The sequence below is a fragment of the Tympanuchus pallidicinctus genome, unplaced genomic scaffold (assembly GCF_026119805.1).
Source record: "Tympanuchus pallidicinctus isolate F22 unplaced genomic scaffold, pur_lepc_1.0 scaffold3, whole genome shotgun sequence".
Lineage (NCBI taxonomy): Eukaryota > Metazoa > Chordata > Aves > Galliformes > Phasianidae > Tympanuchus > Tympanuchus pallidicinctus.
In genome coordinates this window covers 59,208,088-59,228,124 of record NW_026294747.1, presented here as the reverse complement: position 1 = coordinate 59,228,124, position 20,037 = coordinate 59,208,088, and the positions used below count along the sequence as shown (strand labels likewise).

Here is a 20,037-nt window from a genome sequence, read left to right as displayed (position 1 = left end):
GGAGGGCAGTGCTGGGATCACAGATAGCGCTGCTGCACAAACAGCCCCGTGCAAAGTGCTGCAGGAGCTCCTGTGCGGAGCCACTGCTGGCCGAGAAACTGCGCAGACACCAGCAAACGGAGCCGGGGAGCAAAGATCTGCTTTGCATGAGGAGATGGGGATGGGGCTGAGCGGGGACTTGTACCCATCGCTGTCCTTCCATGCAGGGCAGTGGGAGGCTGCCATGTGGGCACAGCAGAGAGTGCTGAGAAAGCTTTTGTCCCTGGGAGCCATGTGCAAGGGAGGGGGGAGCGCAGGCGGCAGCGTCCTGTGTCCTCGCAACTGGGGACAGGGAGCTGGGAAGGAGGAGGAGGTGGCCGAGGGGAAGGAGTGCAGCGAGGGGCTGAGGCCGCGCTCGGGGCTGTGGTGCTGTGAGCCGGGACGGACTTCGAGCACAGCGGGATGGGGACGGCGATGGGGCAGCGCTGAGCGGGGGCTGCCGAGGGACAGAGAAGGGCCGGGGGACGGCGCCGGCCCAGGGAGCAGCAGGGAGAGCCTCAGTCAGCCCAGGGCAGTCGGGGAGGGCTCCTCTCGGAAGGGAATACCAAAGCAACGCTTCCATTCTGAGTGCCCGCGGCCTCGGGCTGCGCCAGGGGAGGGGCAGGTTGGATCCTCCCCAGCAAGATGCCCTGCGCTGCCCTGCGCTGCCCCGAGCCAAGAGAGCAGGCTATCAGCAACAGACACGCAGGGTGAGGCCGAAGGCGGCACAGAATCCTCTTCCTGTAAACGCACCGCGTTCCGGGCACTGCAGAGAAGGAAACTGAGAGCCTCAGCTCGGCACCAAGGGCAGCTGCACCACGGCCCGTTCCCTGCAGCCCCCCAACAGCCCGTCCTCAGCAGGCTGTGTCCCGGCCCCCATCGCCCCCAGCCCGATGCTCGGTGCCGTGCTGAGGAAGAGGAGCTGTGGGAGCGGCGCTCCGGTGCTGGCACAGCAGGGCCTGTGCTGGGCACGGCTGGGAGCAGCTCTGCAGAAGGGCTCTGGTGCTGCTGGGCTGCGAGGGACACGGAGGGGCTGCGGCCACGGGACCAAGGCTGCGGCTGTGCGGGCTGTGCTGGCACAGCGCTGCCAGCTGGGGGACGAGTGGGATCCTGCCCTGTGCTCAGCAGTGGTGCGGCTGCACAGGGAGCAGCGGGTCCAGGCGGGGGCCCCCAGCACGGGACAGCGTGGGGCACACGGGGGAGAGTGCAGCAGGGGGCAGCGAGTGCTGCAGTGCCTGGGGGCGGCTCTGCTGGAGGGGCTGAAGTCACAGGACCTCCTCTCCTCCTGAACCTGGAAAGGACATTGAGTTGGAAAGGCCCTGTTGATTCACACCCGGCCCTGTCGCTGCTCCAGACTCCCATGCCTTGGAATTTTCTGGAAAGTAACCAGAAAACCTGCTGGAGGAGGCAGGCGGCTCTGTGTTCACACATTCACTTCCTCTGTTCACTGTTCACAGCGCCTGGCAGCACAGCCCTCCAGCCAGATGCTCCCGAGCCCCCCAGTGCATCCCCACAGTGCAAGTGAGCCTTGAGAGCGTGGGGAAAAAATCAGACACCGGGGCAGCGCTGCCAGGACAGAGCGTGTGATAAACCTTGGGATCGTGGAAAGGCTTGGGATGGATGGGAGCCGAAAGCCTGGTGGTGGGAGGCCCACCCTGAGGGCACAGGGCTTTGGCACGGCTTCTCACGAGCTCTGGTGGCCACGGGACACCGCGCGGCCGGAGGACACGGCGTGGGGCGGTGAGCAACGCGCGCGGCATTTGGAGAGCAGGACAAAGGCGCGGAGCCGCCTGCGCTGGTGCGGCTGCAGCGATTTGCTCGCGCGTCCCTTCGCTGGGGCAGCAGCACACCCTGCCGGCACATCCGCTCACCGCGTTCGGTTTCGCTTTTTATTCTTTTCCAGCTCAGAAAAAAAAAACCAAAACCGTGAGCGGGGCGTTAAGGGCGCGCGGTCGCCGAGGTTTACCCGCTCCCCGAGGCTCCTGGGGGCTCCCATACACCGCAGCCCCCGGAGCGCGGCCCCTCTCCGCGGGCAGCTGGGGGTTACGAGGGTCTCTTCGCGCTGGGGGGGCGGGACGCGCCGCGGGGTCCCCATCCCCGGAGGCGGTGAAGGTCGGGTTGGATGTGGCGTCGGGCTGTGGGAAGATGTGCGTTCCGGGTGCTCTGCGCCCGCCGCTCGGTGACATTACGGCACACAGCGCTCAGAGCGCCGCGCGCTGCCCGCCGGAGGGCACCGTCCCTCGGCTGCGCTCCACGCGCACCCCCCGCCGCCGCCGCCGCGCGGCTCCTTCCTGCCGCTCCCGCACCCCGTTCCGTCCGTGCGCTCCCCCTGCTCGCACTCGGAGAGCGGCAGCTGCGTCTGCGTGCGGGCCACGAGCAGCGGGCGTGCGGGGACGAAGGGTCGGAAGGATCCCCCGTCCCGATAACAGGACGGGACCCTCTCCCCAGCGTGCGCGCCCTGGTGCCCGCTCAGCTCCTTCCGGTGCCCGAAGACCCGGCCGCACTCCGTGCAGGGGTAAACGCGCCGCACCGTGTGCGTCAGGCGGTGCGTCCGCAGGTTGCCTTTGTACTTGAAGCTCTTCCCGCAGTCGCTGCAGGCGAAGGGCCGCTCCCCCGTGTGGATGCGCGCGTGCTTCATCAGCGTCGTCTTCAGGTTGAAGCTCTTCCCACACTCGGCGCAGGCGAAGGGCCGCTCGCCGGTGTGGATGCGCCGGTGGGTGGTGAGCGTGCCCTTGCGGTTGAAGCTCTTCCCGCACTCGGCGCAGGCGAAGGGCTTCTCCCCGGTGTGGATGCGCCGGTGTTTGATCAGCTCCCCGTTGTGGCTGAAGCTCTTCCCGCAGTCGGCGCAGGCGAAGGGCCGCTCGCCGGTGTGGATGCGGTGGTGCCGCGTCAGGTCGCCGTTGCGGCTGAAGCTCTTCCCACACTGGGGGCAGCCGAAGGGCCGCTCTCCCACGTGGATCTTCTGGTGCAGGATGAAGGTTTTCTTGGCGCAGAAGCCCTTCCCGCACTCGGCGCAGACGAAGGGCCGCTCGCCGCGGTGGATCTTCTGGTGCGTGACCAAGTTGGCCTTGCGGTTGAAGCTCTTCCCGCAGTCGCCGCAGGAGAAGGGCTTCTCCCCGGTGTGGATGCGTTGGTGCAGCACGAAGGTCTGCTTGGAGCAGAAGCTCTTCCCGCACACGGTGCACTCGAAGGGCTTTTCTCCCGTGTGGGTGCGTTGGTGCCGCATCAGGTCGCCCTTCTGGCTGAAGCTCTTCCCGCAGACGCCGCAGGCGAACGGCCTCTCCCCGGTGTGCACACGCAGGTGGGTGATGAGGTTCCCTCGGTGCTGGAAGCTCTTCCCACACTCACCGCAGCCGAAGGGACGTTCGGTGCCGCGGGGCGGCCGGGTCGCCTCAGTGCTGGGGGCCGTGGTGGGTCGGTGCCCGGCGGCGCTCGCCGGTGGGACGGGCGCTGTGCCCGTGCCCACGTGGATGATGCGGTGCCCAGGCACAGCCTGCAGGGCCCTCTCTGGTTCCACATCCTCCAGCTCTTCCTTGGGATGCTTCTCGCCATCTGCCCACAGAAGGGAAGGCTGTGTGTCGTAGGTATGGCACAGAGCCACCCCGGGCACCCAGCTGGATGCACAGCGCAAGGCGGCCCAGCGCGTCGCTGCCGGACCCACAGCCCCCATCCCCACGCAGCCCCACAGGGTGCAGCTGCACTCAGCCAGAGCGCCTTTGTCACCTGGGCCCTGGGGACACACGATGCACACCACCTCCTCCGGCTCCACCTTCACGATGAGCTCAGGCTTGGCATCGCCTGCATGGGCAGAGAGTGCATCTGTGCCAGCTGGTGTGGAGCAGGCTGGGCCCTGTGTGACCCCCAGGAGGTGCCACCATCCCCAGAGTGCCGCCACCCCCAGGACAGCGTCACCATCCCGGGGTGCCCACAGGGCTGGGGCACATGCAGGAACCCCATCACACGGCCCCGGCCATTGTGGGCACCCAGCCCTGCTCACCAGCAGTGGGGTCGGGGGGGTCCTCCTCCTCCTGGTAGCAGTGGTTGCTGTGCGAGTCATCCTCAGGTTCCGCTTTGACCACCACCTCCATTTTCACTCCTGTGGAAGGAAAGATGCAGTGGAGCTCATCCACGTCCCCATGGAACGGGATGGCACTTTGTCCCCAGGCAGCTGGCAGGGCTTGCCCAGCACCCAGCCCTGCCCAGCTGCCTGCTGCGGTCACTTACTGGTACTGAGAACACTGGGGACGCTGGCCCGTGCCCCCAGGTCCTGCAGGTACCCAATGCAGGACTCATTCTCTGGCTCCATTTTCACCACAATCTCATGCTTCACACCAGCCCACTTCTTTTCTGGGGAAGAGAAAGCCGCTTTTGGGTTTCTTGTGTGAGAACTATGCTGGGCACTGAGGGATGAACCCCCACCCGAGGGTCCTGCAGCTCACCTGTGCCATGGGGACTGGCGACTCCCCTGTGCCTCCCATCCTGGGGGTTCTCCCCTGGCTCCATTGCAAGGTGGCAACAAGAAATCTCCACCCGGGTCCTGGGAATGCCTGCAACAATAGCCTGGGCACAGGCAGCCGGGTGCTGGGCAGTGGGCACAACAGGGCTATGAATATTTTGGGAATGGTCCTTTTTCTATGCTGGTCACAATTCCCCTCTTTCCATCCCATCCCATCCCATCCCATCCCATCCCATCCCCATCCCATCCCATCCCATCCCATCCCATCCCATCCCACCCCATCCCATCCCATCCCATCCCCATCCCATCCCATCCCATCCCCATCCCCATCTTCATCTCCATCCCCATCTCCATCCCCATCCCCATCCCATCTCCATCCCATCCCATCCCATCCCACCCCATCCCATCCCATCCCATCCCATCCCATCCCATCCCATCCCATCCATCCCATCCCATCCCATCCCATCCCCTCCCATCCCCATCCCATCCCATCCTCATCCCATCCCATCCCATCCCATCCATCCCATCCCATCCCATCCCATCCCATCCCATCCCATCCCATCCCCTCCCATCCCCATCCCATCCCATCCTCATCCCATCCCATCCCATCCATCCCATCCCATCCCATCCCATCCCATCCCATCCCATCCCCATCCCCATCCCATCCCCATCCCCATCCCCATCCCCATCCCCATCCCATCCCATGCCATCCCATCCCATCCCATCCCATCCATCCCATCCCATCCCATCCCATCCCATCCCATCCCATCCCATCCCATCCCATCCCATCCCATCCCATCCCATCCTCATCCCATCCCCTGGCACGGGGGACACGGAGCAGCGCCAGCCCTGGGGGCGCCCAAAGCCGTGGGGGGACCCTGGGCAGTTTGAAGGGGTGGGGGGCACTCAGCCCACGGCAGGGGTGGGGCGGTGGGGTCTCTTGCAACCCAACCATGGTTTGTTCAATTCTAATTCTGCACTCCTGTCCGCCCCCCTTGGGGCTCACCCAGAACTCACACGGGAGGTGGGGGGGGGGGGCACCTTTATTTGGGTCCGTGCTTTAGTGCCGCCGGTCCTATTTCTGGGGACAGTGACAGCCGCGCACCATCCCCGCACCCCCCCGCGCCGCGCCGCTCTCCCCCGCCCCGTCCCCTCCCCCTCCTCCGCTCTCCCCCCCCCCCGCTGTGACCCCCCCCTCCCTCGCTCCCTCGCCCCCCCCCCTGCTCTCACCGGCGCCGCTCGGGGGGCTGCCGCGGGGCACCGCCGACGGCCGCGGGGTTCGGGAGGTGCTGGAGCGCAGACAAAGGCTGCCCGGTGCGTGCCGGGAGCTGTAGTCCGCCCGCAGCGCCCCGCCCGCAGCGCCCGGTGCGGGATGCGGGGACACCGCAGGGCACGGAGAGGACAGGAGACAGTGGGGGGGGCACGGGGCAAAGAGGGGCGCAGGGCACGAGGACGGGACCCCATCTCTGTCTCTGTAGGGTTCTCCAAGCTGGAGACCCCATGGGCGCCGCACCCGGCTTTGCACATCTCCAAAAGGGTCGTCCTGAGCCACAGAACGGCCCCAAAAACGAAGAGGCCTCAGCAGACCCCCATACTGGGGGGTGAGCGGATGGGGTGGGCCGAGGGCACAGGTGTGGGGCAGGAGCCCACCAACATCTGCCTTCGCCCCATGGCACAGAGCACCACGCGCCAGGGGTGCCCCAAGGCCGTGGGGCAGGTGGGGTGGGCACTGCTGCAGAGGGTCCTCTGGGATCCCACTGTGTCCTTAGGGTGGCCCCACGGTGTTCTTCAGGGGATCCCATAGGATTCTTTGCGGGATCCCACAATGTCCTTTAGAGGATCCAAATCAGTGCCCCCCTGGAGAACTCCAAGTGTCCTTTGGGGGGATCCCACACAGCTCCTTCAGGGGGTCTCCTGAGGTCCTTTGGGGGATCCCAGAAGGTCATTCAAGAAGTCTCAATGGGTCCTCTGGAAGATCCAGTGGGGTCCTTCAGGAGAACTCCAAATGTCCTTTGGGGGATCCCATGAGATTCTTTGGGGGATCCCAGTGCCGTTTGGAGGATCCAATAGGGCCCTTCAGGAGAACTCCAAACGTCCTATGGGGTCCTTAGGGGAATCCCATAGGGTCCTTCCAGGAGCCTCATTGGGTCCCTTGGAGGAACTAATAGGGTTCTTCGGGGGATCCCATGAGATTCTCCAGGGGATTCCACAGCGTCCTTTGGGGGGATCCTACGGAGTCCTTTGGGCCACCTCGTACGGCCCTTCGTGGGTCTCGCGGGGTCCTTTGGGGCATCCCACAAGGCCCTCCGGGCTCAGGGCTGCCCACTCCCCACCCCGAGGCCGCCGCCGTCGCCGTGGCCGCGCAGATGCAGCCTCAGTTTGCTCTTGGAGCCGAAGCCGAGGCGGCACAGCGCGCAGACGAAGGTCCCGCGGCGGCGGTGCAGGCGGCGGTGCGTGGTGAGGCTCGCTTTGCTGCTGAAGGTTTTGTCGCACTGCGCGCAGGCGTAGGGCCGCTCCCCGGTGTGCACGCGTTGGTGCAGCAGCAGGTTGCTGCCCCTGCTGAACGCCCGGCCGCACTGCTGGCATTTGTGGCGGCGCTCGGGCGCGTGGCTGCGCAGGTGCAGCTGCAGGCTCTCCTTCCAGGAGAAGCGGCGCTCGCAGCGCCCGCAGGCGAAGGGCCGCTCCTCGCCGTGCCGCGCGCGGTGCCGGCTGGGGCTGAGCTCGTCCTCGCGGTGCCGCCCGCACTCCGGGCACTGCCGCCTCGCCGGTCGCCATTCGCCGCGCTCCTGCGGGTCGCGCCGGTGCCGGTGCCGCAGCAGGTCGCCCTTCAGGCAGAAGCTGCGGCCGCATTCGCCGCAGGAGTGCCGCCGCTGGCCCCGCTGCTTCTTGTGTACCAGGAGGTTGCGGCGGTGCCGGAACACTTTGCCGCACGCCACGCACTCGTGGCCGGGCGTCGGGTCCCCGTGCTCTGAGCGGTGCGTGCTCGGCGCCGCCTCGTCCTCGAAGCTCTGCCCGCAGACCCTGCAGATTTGAGGCCCTACGGCCCCTGCCGGCTCCCGCTCCCCCCATTCAGGGTGCAGGGGGGGGCATCCCGGCTCCGGCGGCACACGGTGTCCCTGGATGGCGACACCCGGTGTGTCCTTGTCCCAGGGGGCTGCAGGGAGTGGAGGTGCTGGGTCAGGGCCACATCTCCATGGGATGCCCCGGGTGGGCACACAGCAGGGGGGCACCTGTAGAACCCCCTCTTGCACATAGATGTGGCACGGCTCATGGCACGGCTCATGGCACAGCTCATGGCACAGCTCATGGCTCATGGCACGGCTCATGGCACAGCTCATGGCTCATGGCACGGCTCATGGCACAGCTCATGGCTCATGGCACAGCTCATGGCACAGCTCATGGCTCATGGCACGGCTCATGGCACAGCTCATGGCTCATGGCACAGCTCATGGCACAGCTCATGGCACGGCTCATGGCACAGCTCATGGCACAGCTCATGGCATGGCTCATGGCACAGCTCATGGCTCATGGCACAGCTCATGGCACAGCTCATGGCACAGCTCACGGCACAGCTCATGGCACAGCTCATGGCTCATGGCACAGCTCATGGCACAGCTCATGGCACAGCTCACGGCACAGCTCATGGCACAGCTCATGGCATGGCTCATGGCACAGCACAGGGCTCACATCCGCTATGTGCCCAACAGCCCCCCCCCATCCTGTTGCCCCCAGCTCTGCCCCATTGCTCTCACCGCTGCCTGCAGGGTCCAGTCGCCCTCTGTCCCCTCCATTTGACGTCTCCCCAGGATCCGTTCCGTGGACGTTGAGGGGTTTGATGTCAAGGGAGTCTGGGGAAGTGAGAGTCCTCAGCACCCTCCAGAGACACCCACAGGGGCATCGCCATCACCCAGCCCCCAGAGCTGCCCTCAGAGGTGTCACTGAGACCCTGGGGATGCACCCTGGGGGCGTCACCATCACCGAGGTGCCCATGAGATGCCAGCTGGGGACTGCAGTGCAGGAGGCTGCTGTGCCACCCTCAGTCATGGCAGCAAACTGGGATGCAGTGGGAGCAGGGGCACACCTGGGGCCGGGGGCACTGGGGGGGGCTGCGCAGCACTGCTCCTTACCCAGACACGCCACCAGGTCGTAGTTATCCATCATCACCTCCTGGTACAGCTCCCGCTGCCACCGTGCCAGCAGTGCCCACTCGTCAGCAGAGAAATACAGGGCCACGTCTTCAAATGCCACCGCAGCCTTTGGGGAAGTGGGGGGGCTGAGGGCACGGCTGGCACCAGGACCCCACCGTGCCCAGAGGCCTCCCCAAGACCTGGGTTGTGTAGGGCTGTGGGTGCTGGGATGGGGTGGGGGTACCAGGATGGGGTGTGGGTATTGGGATGGGGTGCAGGCATCGGGATAGGAAGTGGGTATCAGGATGGGGTACTGGGATGGGGTACAGGTATCGGGGTGGTGTGAGGGTATCAGGATGGGGGGGGGGGAGTATCTGGATGGGGTGTGGGTACTGGGATGGGGTATGGTTATCAGGATGGGGCACAGGTATTGGGATGGGGTATGGGTATGGGGTTAGGGGGTGGGTGCCGGGCTGGGGTGTGGGTACTGGGAGGGGGGTTTGGGTACCAGGGTGGGGAGCGGGTATCGCGATGTCGGTATCAGGATGGACTGTGGGCATAGGGATGGGGTACGGGCTCCGGAATGGGGGTGTAGGTTTAGGAATGCGGTCTGGGTACCGGGATGGGGTGTCGGTATCGGGATGAGGTTTGGGTACAGGGATGCGGTGTGGGTACCGGGACGGGGCGCGGGTATCGCGATGGGGTCTCACCCGCTGCATCGCTGTCGGCGCTGGGTGGGGGGGGGGGGGAGGGGGCGGTACCGGTGCGATGACGGCGGAGCCACAGCCGGGGTGGGCCGGAAGGTGACGGTGGGGGCGGGACGGGGCGGAGCGGAGCGGAGCATCGCGGGTGGTGGCGGCGTTCGGCTCTGCCGTCCGTGCGCAATGGCTGCAGAGATCAGGCGGTTCCTCCTCAACAGTGGTGGGGGGAATCGAACCGCCGGGCTCTGTGTGCCGGGTGAGGGGCAGCAAACGGGGAAACTGAGGCACGCAGCCCCCCGCCCCCCCCCCCCTCACGGGGTGTCTGTTTTTTGGGGGTGCAAATGTATTGGGGTATCCGGGTTGTTGGAATCTCGGGTTATTGGTTGGCGAGGTGATCATCGTGCCACTGTTGGGGCGCCCAGTTGCTGGGGTGCCCAGTTATTGGGATCAGAGGCTATTGGGGCGCCCAGTTACTGGGGTGCAAAGTTGCTGGGTGCCAGGTTGTTGTGGTGCACCACCTACTGAGGTGCTGCTGGGTTCTCGGTTTATATATGGCCTCTGCCTGGTTACTGGGGTGCCCCACTGATGTAATTCCAGATCATTGGGGCTCTTGGTTCTTGAGGCTCCCAGGTCATTGGAGTGCCCATGTTATTGGGAAGCTGGTTTATTGGGGAGCTCGGTTAATGGGATGCTTGGCTGTTGGCATGCCAGGCTGTTTTGTGCCTCATTATTGAGGTAGCCGGGTTATTGGGGTGCAAAGTTATTGGGGCAATGAGGGGGGCAGTGATGGGTGCACAGCTGGGCAGGTGCTCCTGGGGTGCAGTGGGGTGACAGCAGGATGTGGACAGGAAGCAGGAATGCTTTGGGGCAGGAGTGTATTGGGGTAAGAATGTGTTGGGGAAGGAATATGTTGAGGCAGGGAGGCAGTGGGGCAGGAATGGATTGGGGTAAGAATGAATTGGGGCAGGAGTGGATTGGGTCAGGGATGCTTTGGGGAAGCAATGCCTTGGGACAGCGGTGCGTTGGGGCAGGAGTGCGTTGGGGTAAGAACGCATCGGGGCAGTGATGGGAGGCGCAGGCAGGCTGCAGATGTGGGGAGATGAACATCATGGGTGCTGCAGATTTCCTGTTTCCAAGCTGTGGGGTCCCACACACCTGCAGAGCTCCCGCGTCCCACAGCGCGCATGGCAGACGCAGATAACGCAGCGAGTTGCATCCCGGTGCCGCAGGTGCCGAGTTAAACCCGTGCCCCAGATCACAGCTCTGAGGGGGGAGGGAGATGAGCAGCAGCACCAGGAGGTGCTCGGGGGGGAGTTGGGATGGGCACTGCATGCTGTGCCCTGATTTTGGTGGGAGGGGACCGGGGGGGGGGGGGGGGCTGCGTTTGGGTTTGGGCTGGAGCCGGCGGTGGGAGCGCATGGATGTTATGGTGAGCACTGAGCAGCGCGGCGCAGAGCTGAGGACGGTTCCGTGCAGGAGGGCTGACGGCCCGACCACAGGGGTGTCCTGTTGGGAGGACGATGGAGGAGGATGGGGGATGTGGTCCCCCTTGGTGGTTACGCAATGCGGTTGGCGGTGAAATCCCCGGCGCAGGGATGAGCACTCAGAGCACAGCAGATGGGAGCAGTGCTGACACCCCCGCGCCGAGGAATCACGCGCAGGCGGTGTGAAGGGGGGAAGGGGGGGGGGAAAGGATTTTCCCAGTGTGGGAGCCAAGTGCTGCTCTGCAGCCCGCAGCATGGAGCTGGGGGGAGCCTCTCCTTTGGCTTTTGTTGCCGCAGGGAATGGGAATTTGGGGGGAATTTGGTGGGCAGCTGAAGCGCCGGTGCTCCGTCCCGAACTTCTGTGGGGAAACTCCTGCCTGGCTGTGCCCGCCTGGTGGCAGCATGGTGGCACTGTAATGTGCCACAAGGTGCAGCGCTGTGCCAGGCTGTGCCGTGCCGTGCTGTGCCACAAGGAACCATGCAGCGCTGTGCCAGGCTGTGCCGTGCCATGCAGTTCCATACGGCACTGTGCCACGCCGTGCCGCACGGTGCCCAGCAGCACCGCCACCAGCTGGAGCTCCAGGCAGGATCCCAGCTCTCGTTAAGCCATGCTGTGGGCTCACAGCCAGGGGAAGGTGATGCTGTGGGGCAGGAGCCACGCGTGCAGCCTGGTGCTGAGACGTTTGTGTGTGTTGGGAGGCAGACCTGCACCCCAGGTTGCAGCACACCGAGCGCCGGGCAGGGGCACAGTCTGTGTCTGGGGAGCGCCAGCACCGCAGCCGCAGAGATGCCTCAATCCCTCTGATTTTCCATTTATTTCACTCACGCTGAGCATCCCAGTGCTGGCCCACTGGGTTCACACTGCAGCCCGGCAGGAGTTGCCCCTCACACCCCAGCATCCCTCAGCTGACGTCCTGCGGTGCCACCACTGGCTCAGCCCCAACGTCTCCGCCGTCCCCATGCCCCTGCCCCCCCGAGCCGAGGCCCAGCCGTGCCATGGGGAGCAGCAAACCCTTCAATGGTGTCAGGGGTGGCTTTGGGCCCCCCCTCTTCTCAGGCCCATCTGCTGCCCTACTTGCATGCCGGCGGCCCCCGCGCTTCGCTTTCCAGGGAAAGTGATTTTCTTGACGGCCGGCAGATGTGCTGCAGCTCCTCTTGCAAAGCCGCTTCCTGCCGGCGCCGCCGGCGCTGCCTGCAGGCTGTGACACACGGCCTTCCTGGGGGGCAGATCTGGGGCTTTGCGTTCCTGCATTGCTGGCAAGCAGGGCAGGCCGAGCTGCATGCCAGCAGTGCTGGAAACGGAGCAGCGGAGCTTTGGGCGGCTCGCCGGGCGCTGCGAGCGGCTGTGGGTCCCCCGAGGCCTCTCCTCTCAGCACAGCACCGCGTGCTGCTGATTGCTGCTGATTACGCAGAGGATGAAGTCCTTTTCTGGGACTTTTTTGGGGCTTTTTTGGGCTGCCCTACTTGCGCTGCGCTGCTGGCCCCAACGTGCACAGCTCACACGTGGCGGTGGCTGCGGCGCCGCGCGGTGCTTCGGGTGCCGCCTGGGGAGCACGGGACGCCCCTCTGGCCCCAGCGCTCCTCTGGGCTTTGTGACACCGCCAAAAAGTGTGAAAAATGCAAAAAAAAAATAAAATTCTTTCTTCTTTCTTTGCTGCTCCAAATGAATACAGGAGGCGGGAGGACAATCCCCAATTATATCTCGGTGGTGTGGCCGAGGCTGGAAGGGCTGAGCGAATCGAGCGCAGCCAGGAGTGTCCGTCATCCTTTTGTCAGCACCGTTACGGGGACACATTTCTGGGTCTGTGCTGTGGCAGTGCTGCAGGGGGGGGCTGGCTGCCACGTGCCCCGCACTGCGGCTCCGCACCCCGTGCTGCAGGCGCCAACGCTGCTCCTTCTGCAGCCACAGCCCCAGGAGCACCGAGGTCTCTCTGTCTATGGAATGCCACCAAGCCCTCCCCACCTCCCAGAATTAATAGGGCCGAACCGAGCCCCGCTCGCACTGTTGTGCCCCCGCTGAGGCTGGTGAGGCCCCTTCCCACCAACAGCCCCCATTCCCTGACCCTCACAGACGTGGGCACCCCATCCACGGGAGCAGGATCCTCGTGCTGAGCTCACAGCGTCATGGAGGAGGAGGAGAGGGGCGATGTCAGCGCCGCAGGGCAGCGTGGCTGAGCGCAGAACCGCTCCGCTGAGTCAGAAACGTGTGCCGGCAACTTTCGGCCGCAGGTCCCACAAGTGCAGAGACAGCAATTAACCTTTGTGCAATTAGATTTCCCCCAAGGATGGGGCTTCATCAGGCCGGAACAAAGGGCACCTTGGGGAGATGTGGGAGCACCGGCACCCGGCACCGCGCTGTGGATGGTTGGGCAGCGGGCAGGCAGTCCTGCACGCATCCTGATGGGATGGATGGATGGACAGACCGATGGAAAGGCCGAAGGGACGTCGTGGGGCTGCTCTGCTGCTTGGGACAGGGGAAGAGCAGAGCGCTCAGGCAGCATAGAGGAGTGCTGGGGGACTTCTCTGACTTGGGGGGGAGCATCCCTCCAGTGAAGCGCTGTGCTGGGGAGGCAGCAGCTCATGAAAGAGCTGAGTGATGGAAGATTTTCTCTGGAAAGAACAGAACAGCTGGCAGAGGAGACAAGAGAGCTCATGGGCTGTTATCTGCTTTGCTATTATCTCGGTGACTGCAGTTACGAAATGGGGGGGAAAAAAACACATCTGGTGTGAGAGCACAGCCAGAGCAATTGGGAACCGCAGAGCAGGAGGAGGAGAACCGAACCACAGCAACCGCCTTGAGGAGTGGGCAGCCTCAAAGGACGCGTGGAGGAGCACAGCACAGTGCTGGGCCAGACCCTCTGGGCTGGAGGAGCACCTGGTGATGGAGGGGATGGGGCTGAGCAGAGCTGCGTTCAACCTTCAAGGAGGCAGAGCAGAGCTTGGGGTCAACCAGATGGGTGCGCGGTGTTCGCTGGGGGAGGTGGCCCACTCTGCATAGGGGGTTTCCTGCTCGCACCTCTGGTCCATTCTTTCCTCCACAGTCCTCAGCCCTGCCCCATGCCCGGCCCCAGCCCAGAGCAGTTATTGCTGATATCTGGCTGATCCACCAGCCCCTCTCCCTGCAGGTTCTGCTGCTGGCACGGGGTTCCCGGCACGCTCCGGTGTCTGCAGCGGGACTCGGCACTGCTGCCATCAGTGGGAAAACAGCCGTGGCTGAACTTTGCTGCGTCACACGGTGACCTTTGGAACGGCCCCGGCGCATCACTTGGAGGGCACGAGGCACCCGGGGAGCTCTGATTGGAGGGAGATGGCAGCAAACATCGTGTTTTTATGTCATAAGCCAGGAATGGGCTCCTTCATGAATAAAGGCGGCACGGTTTCACAAGAAGCGGAGTGGCGGCTGCGGGAGGGGGGGCTCAGGGCATCAGCTTCAAAAAGCCTCTTCTTGCTACTGCAGGACCTGAGCCTGGGAGGCAGCCTGGTCTGGCGCTCGTAGCACCAACGAGATGGGCATTACGGTCCTTTTCGACCCGGGCCATTCTATGATTTCATGATGAGACAAGGGGAGGGCACTGGAGGTGGGACTCAGGCAAAACCCACAGCAGATGTTTGGGGCGATCAGGGGGAGGGCATCCCTGCAATGCCGAGTTGGGTCCAGCAGTACCCGCGGGCAGGAGGCAGCGGGCTCCCCTCCTAGCCTTCCTCCTCCCTGTCCTCTTCTTCCTCTGGGGGTACTGATGGATCCTCTCCTGTTTTCTGGGCAGGACATTCAGAACAGCTCCTGTGTGCCCACTGTGCCCCATGGAGGGGGCTGCCAGGCCCTGGGCTCATTGCGTCCCAAAGCTGCTTTCCCAGCAGCGCAGCACACGGCATGAGGAGCATCGCCCTCCGCTCCCCGCGGCGTTGGGCTGCTGCCGCGTGCTGCGCGCTGCCGATAAGTTCTCCTGCTGGGTGATCAATGAATGCCCGCTGGGAAGCTTTTGCTGAAAGGCTCCTTTCGTTCCAGGCGTCCTCGTGTGGCGTCCATTTATAGGAATGGGAGATTTTATAGAAACAGAGGAAAAGTTGGAACAAATCCTTGGCGCGTCCGAGCTCACAGTGCGGCTGTGGGCACTGCAGGAGCTGTGCTGGCAGTGCTGCTGTGGTGCAGGGGGGTCACAGCTGTTGTCTCTGCTCCATAGATGTTAAACCACGGACAGAGTGCTTTCCCTGCACAGCTCTGCACTTCCTGGCATCACATCCTCCTCCTCCGGGGCTCCTAACACTGGGGCTGGCACTAGATCTCCAAGGTCCCCGGCTCCAGGCCCCAGTCTCTGGTTCCCAGCTCCTCACGCCGTGTCTCAGCTCCACGTCCCATTTCCAGGTCCTATTTCTGTGTCCCATCTCAACATTCCGTCTCTATGTCCCAACTCCACGTCCCATTTCCTGCCTCCCTACCAGCTGCACTGCTGTGACACCAGCAGCTGCTCTCACCACCAACCGTGGAGGTTCAGCCCCCGACACCCGCGGAGCCCACCAGCACCATTCTGCAGGGCTCTGCTACGATGGGGGAGGGCACCGGCCAGACCTTAGGGTGTGGGAGGTGAGGCTCAAGGGAACAGAGCCACGAGGTGTCACGGAGGCATCCCATGGTGATGTGCCAGGGGGAAGGGGCCGGGAGCAGGCAGGTGATGGGAGCAGCCGTGGGGATGGGTGGAGACGGGTATCGGTGTTGCCACGGCAGTGGATGTTGTCATGAGGATGGGGGTAGACGAGAGGTGAGGGGTGCAGCCGTGGGGATGGTGTAGCTGTGGGGATGGTGTAGCTACAGGAGGGCTGTTATGGTTTTCAGGGGTTTTCCTAGCTCCAGCCCCTGTGATGGGGATGTATAAACGGGACAAAAAGCTCCTGAAAAACAAATCCGGTGTTACAGGGTTCAGTGGGGTCTGTGGGGACCCCAAGACGTGGGGTTTGGGGACATGGGGACATGGGGACCTGGGGCTCCACGGTGCCTGGTGTCCTCAGAGACATGGAGATGAAGGGGGCCGTGGGGCTCGGTGGGGTTTGTACCCATGGGCACATCAGGACCAGTGGAGTCTGGGGACATGGAGCTCATTGGGGTCCGTGCCCATAGGGATGAGGGGCTCATTGTAGACGTGTGCAGTCCATGAGACCTCTGGAACAGGGCTGCTGGATGGGGGTCTCTCTTCCTGACCCCCAGGATTGAGCCTGTCTGAGCTGCAGCCCCACAACCTCGTCTCCACTGTGTGCCACTAAAGAGAGGGCTGGTCCCACGGGTGGGGGACCTGAGCCCCCTGGTCCCACTGGGGTGGGGATCCTGGTCCCACAGAGGGGATCTGTACTCCAAGAAGGGGATGGAGCTGCAAAGGGACAGGGATCTCAGCCTCATGGGTCTGTGTGTGAGGGGGGCCTTAGTACTTTGGGGGTCTCCATCCCCAAGGTCGGGGTCCATACCACGGCCCCCTGTGCTCTCTGCAGCGTCGTGAGGGAATAAAATGGAGGCGTGATTTCTGGGTCTGGGTGCATCCAATGTGCACCCTTTGATTTTGGGGGCATGGGGAGGGGATGGGGGAGTCAGGGCAGCGCCTCCAGCACCTCCCCACCCCCTCCCCATGCAGCGTGACCAGGACAAAGCCACGGGCATGAGTGGGACCGTCCCGTGCCTGTCCCCGCTGTTATCTCTCCTGAACCTGGAGTTTGATCACGGAAAGGCCATAAAGAGCGCAGCTCCTGGCGGGGAGGGGCGGGTGGGTGTTGTGCCCCTCCCCATTGGCACCGCTGCTGCTGAACCCTGCAACCCCGCTCCGGCCTTGACCCGGGGGGGTGGAGGAGCCCGGGGGGGGGGCGGCGAGGGCGGGACGGGGCTGGGAACGGGGCAGAGCGGTCCCCACACGAGGTGAGTGAGGGGAGCTCAGAGGGGCTGCCTTTGGGTGCCGGGGGGGTGAGCGGTGGGTTGGGGGGCTCAGCTTGCGGGGCTGCCCCATGTCAATATTGCAACCTTCTGTCTGCATGTTTTGGGGCAACGAGGAGCCCCACAGCATAGCCCCTGTCCCACAGAGCTGCAGCCTTGACGCCCTTTTCTTGGGCATCCCCCCTGGGCAGTTGTGCACATTGTGACCCCCCCCCCCCCCAGCCCCGCTGCTGCTGCTGCTGCTTTCGGCTGCCCCATCCCCACAGATATCACTGCTCTGTGCAAACCACTGCTGCGTGCTGGGCACGTCACTGCTCAAAGCACCGGACCCCTGGGACCCTCCCACCCTGCATTCTGCAGGAGCACGGGGACCCTCGTGCAGCAGGCTGGGGGGTGGCACAGCTGTGGGCACAACACCGGCCCTGCTGGTGGGACCTTTGCCATGCAGAGCACAGTGTAGGGCCAGCTTTGGGCCGGGGGAGAGGAATCCCAGCTCTGTGGGGCGGTGCTGGGTGGGGGTCCCAGAGGAGGTGGAGCACCAAGCGGTGCGTGATGCGGGGTTGGCACTGGCACCGTGCTCCCATCTCAGCCCACACCCAGGCTGTGTCCTCAGGTGCCCGGGATGATGCATCTGCTCCGCCTCACCTGGGCGCTGGCCACGCTGTGCCTGGTGGTGGCCAACGCCGCCCGCACGGCCGCAGCGCCGGACAAAGCCTCCATCTTTGCCGACCTGACGCCGGCGGAGCTGCATGCGGTGCGGGATTTCCTGCGGGGCCGCCCGGAGTTGGGGCTGTCGGCACAAAGCGGGGACACGCTGGCTCAGAACACGCTGTTCCTGGTGGAGCTGCTGCCCCCCACCAAGCGGGCGGCTCTATGGCACCTGGATGGCGGCGGCCCCGCGCCCCGGCGCCAGGCGCGAGCCGTCATCTTCTTCGGGGCGCAGGCGGAGCCCAACGTCACCGAGTTTGCCGTCGGGCCCCTTCCACGGCCCCGCTCCTACCGCCCGCTGCGCCTCAAGGGCGGCCGCACCGTGCCCTTCTCCGCACGGCCCATGACGATGCGGGAGTACGAGCTGCTGCACCGCGCGCTGGTGGCGGCCACCGAGCCGCTGTACCGCCTGCTGCGAGAGACCTCCGGCTTCTGGTACCACAACTGCACCCAGCGCTGCCTCACCTTCTCCGACATCGCGCCCCGCGGGCTGGCGCCCGGTGAGCGCCGCACGTGGTTCATCCTGCAGCGCTTCGTCGAGGGGTATTTCCTGCACCCCGTGGGGCTGGAGCTGCTGCTGGACCACCGCGACCCCGACCCGCGCCGCTGGGCGGTGCAGAGCGTCTGGTACAACGGGCAGTACTTCTCCAGCCCGCAGGAGCTGGCCGAGCGCTACGAGCGCGGCACGGTGGTGGTGGCGCAACTGCCCGACCCCGCGGCCCCGCACCTCTTCTCCACGTACATCCCGCGCGGCCGTTTCACCACCGGCACCACCAGCGAGGTGCACGGGGCCAAAGTGTGCGAGCCGCAGGGCCGGCGCTACCGCCTGCGTGGCAACCGGCTGGAGTACGGCGGCTGGAGCCTGGCCTTCCGCCTGCGCTCCTCCGCCGGCCTGCAGCTCTTCGACGTGCGCTTCAACGGCGAGCGCGTGGCCTACGAGGTGAGCGTGCAGGAGGCCATCGCCTTCTATGGCGGTGACACGCCGGCCGCCATGCAGACCAAGTATCTGGATGCCGGCTGGGGCATGGGCTCCGTTACCTACGAGCTGGCGCCCGGCGTCGACTGCCCCGAGGTGTCCACCTTCCTGGACGCGCACCACCTGTACGACAGCGAGGGGCCGCGGCGCTTCCGCCGTGCGCTCTGCGTCTTCGAGCTGCCCACCGGCGTCCCGCTGCGGCGGCACTTCGACAGCGACTTCCGTGGGGGGTTCCAATTCTACGCAGGGCTGGAGGGGCACGCGCTGGTGCTGCGCACCACCTCCACCGTCTACAACTACGACTACATCTGGGATGTGCTGCTGTACCCCAACGGCGTGCTGGAGGCCAAGGTGCACGCCACCGGCTACATCCACGCCACCTTCTACACGCCGCGGGGCCGCCGCTACGGCAGCCGTGTGCACAGCCACGTGCTGGGCAACATCCACACGCACCTGGTGCACTACAAGGTGGATCTGGATGTCGCAGGTGTGGCTGCGGGCGCTGGGAACGGGGCTGCTGCGCGGCGCTGGGGGACCCCCGGTGCTGCTGTCGGCAGCTGACGGCCTCTCCGCTCGCAGGCACCGGCAACAGCTTCGAGACGATGGACATCAGCTTCGAGAACATCTCCAACCCGTGGAGCCCCGGCGCACGCGTGGTGCAGCCCTGGTTGCGCCGGCAGCCGCGCCGCACAGAGCGCCAGGCCGCCCTCCCGCTGGGCGCCCCGCTGCCCCGCTATCTGCTCTTCTCCAACCCGCGCCAGCGCAACCGCTGGGGCCACGCGCGCAGCTACCGCATCCAGCACCGCTCTCACGCCGGGCGCGTGCTGCCCCGCGGCTGGAAGGAGGAGAAGGGCGTCGCGTGGGGCAGGTGGGGCCGGGGGGCCAGGGGGCGCAGAGCCCCATGCGCTGCCCCAGGGCTGACGCTGTCCCTGACCCCCCACCCTGAAGGTACCACCTGGCCGTGACGCGGCACCGCGAGAGCGAGGCGTCCAGCAGCAGCCTCTACAACCAGAACAACCCCTGGGAGCCCGCTGTCAGCTTCGAGAGCTTCATCCGCGACGATGAGAGCATCGAGGACCAGGTGACGAGGGGAGAGGGCTGCAGGGGGGGCCGCCGGGGTCCCGTCGCCACGTGCTGCGCTGATGGCCGCTGCCTCTCTGTGCAGGATCTGGTGGCCTGGGTGACGGTGGGATTCCTGCACGTCCCGCACGCGGAGGACATCCCCAACACGGCCACCCCTGGGAACAGCGTCGGCTTCTTCCTGCGCCCCTTCAACTTCTTTGACGAAGACCCGTCGATGGCGTCGCGCGGCACCGTCATCGTGCGCCCGCAGGACCCCGACTTCACGCGCCTGGAGGTGCAGCGTTGGACCCCTGACAGCGCCGGGCCCTGCGTGGCGCCAGAGCCCTTCTCCTACAATGGCACCTACTGGCCCGTGTGAGCACCGCGGGGGGCTCAGGTGGTGCCTCCTGTGTCGCCCTCTGATCTGTGGGGCTGCGTGCACGGGGCCCCCGATGCTGCAATATTTCATGGTGCCGACATCGGCAGTCATCCTATGGCTCCTGTGTCCTTACAGGGCCACGTGCGCCCACGCATCCCCCCCTATGGCGCTCTGCTCCCCCAGCCCAGGGGTCCCCAGCTGTGCCCCCCAGCTCT

The 20,037-nt window shown here is 65.2% G+C and overlaps 3 protein-coding genes across 6 annotated transcripts; 1 reads left to right on the top strand and 2 right to left on the bottom strand.

The window, feature by feature from the left end:
• Positions 1-1,927: 1,927 nt before the first annotated feature.
• Positions 1,928-4,677, bottom strand: LOC128086418 (gastrula zinc finger protein XlCGF57.1-like). 3 transcript variants are annotated; one of them, XM_052695064.1, is made up of 5 exons: positions 4,458-4,677; positions 4,243-4,365; positions 4,016-4,114; positions 3,742-3,837; positions 1,928-3,570 (listed from the first exon to the last, which is right to left on the bottom strand). In XM_052695064.1, exons 1-5 carry the CDS (start codon positions 4,519-4,521, stop codon positions 2,204-2,206), a joined length of 1,749 nt encoding a protein of 582 aa, XP_052551024.1. In that variant the 5' UTR covers positions 4,522-4,677; the 3' UTR covers positions 1,928-2,203. The 3 variants fall into 3 exon arrangements, with proteins under 3 accessions (XP_052551024.1, XP_052551023.1, XP_052551025.1); XM_052695063.1 differs by having other exon boundaries at positions 4,016-4,133; positions 4,253-4,365; XM_052695065.1 differs by having other exon boundaries at positions 3,742-3,816; positions 4,016-4,133; positions 4,253-4,365.
• A 1,513-nt stretch (positions 4,678-6,190) lies between these two features.
• LOC128086433 (zinc finger protein 239-like) lies at positions 6,191-9,359 on the bottom strand. Of its 2 annotated transcripts, none has more exons than XM_052695105.1 (4): positions 9,312-9,359; positions 8,602-8,728; positions 8,227-8,322; positions 6,191-7,628 (listed from the first exon to the last, which is right to left on the bottom strand). In XM_052695105.1, the coding sequence occupies exons 1-4, from the start codon at positions 9,318-9,320 to the stop codon at positions 6,787-6,789; spliced, it is 1,074 nt and encodes a 357-aa protein (XP_052551065.1). In that variant the 5' UTR covers positions 9,321-9,359; the 3' UTR covers positions 6,191-6,786. The 2 variants fall into 2 exon arrangements, with proteins under 2 accessions (XP_052551065.1, XP_052551064.1); XM_052695104.1 differs by having other exon boundaries at positions 9,258-9,335.
• A 7,024-nt stretch (positions 9,360-16,383) lies between these two features.
• AOC1 (amine oxidase copper containing 1) lies at positions 16,384-19,937 on the top strand. The gene is made up of 5 exons (XM_052694531.1): positions 16,384-16,682; positions 17,298-18,868; positions 18,961-19,249; positions 19,330-19,462; positions 19,547-19,937. The coding sequence occupies exons 1-5, from the start codon at positions 16,399-16,401 to the stop codon at positions 19,820-19,822; spliced, it is 2,553 nt and encodes an 850-aa protein (XP_052550491.1). The 5' UTR covers positions 16,384-16,398; the 3' UTR covers positions 19,823-19,937.
• The last annotated feature ends 100 nt before the right edge of the window (positions 19,938-20,037 follow it).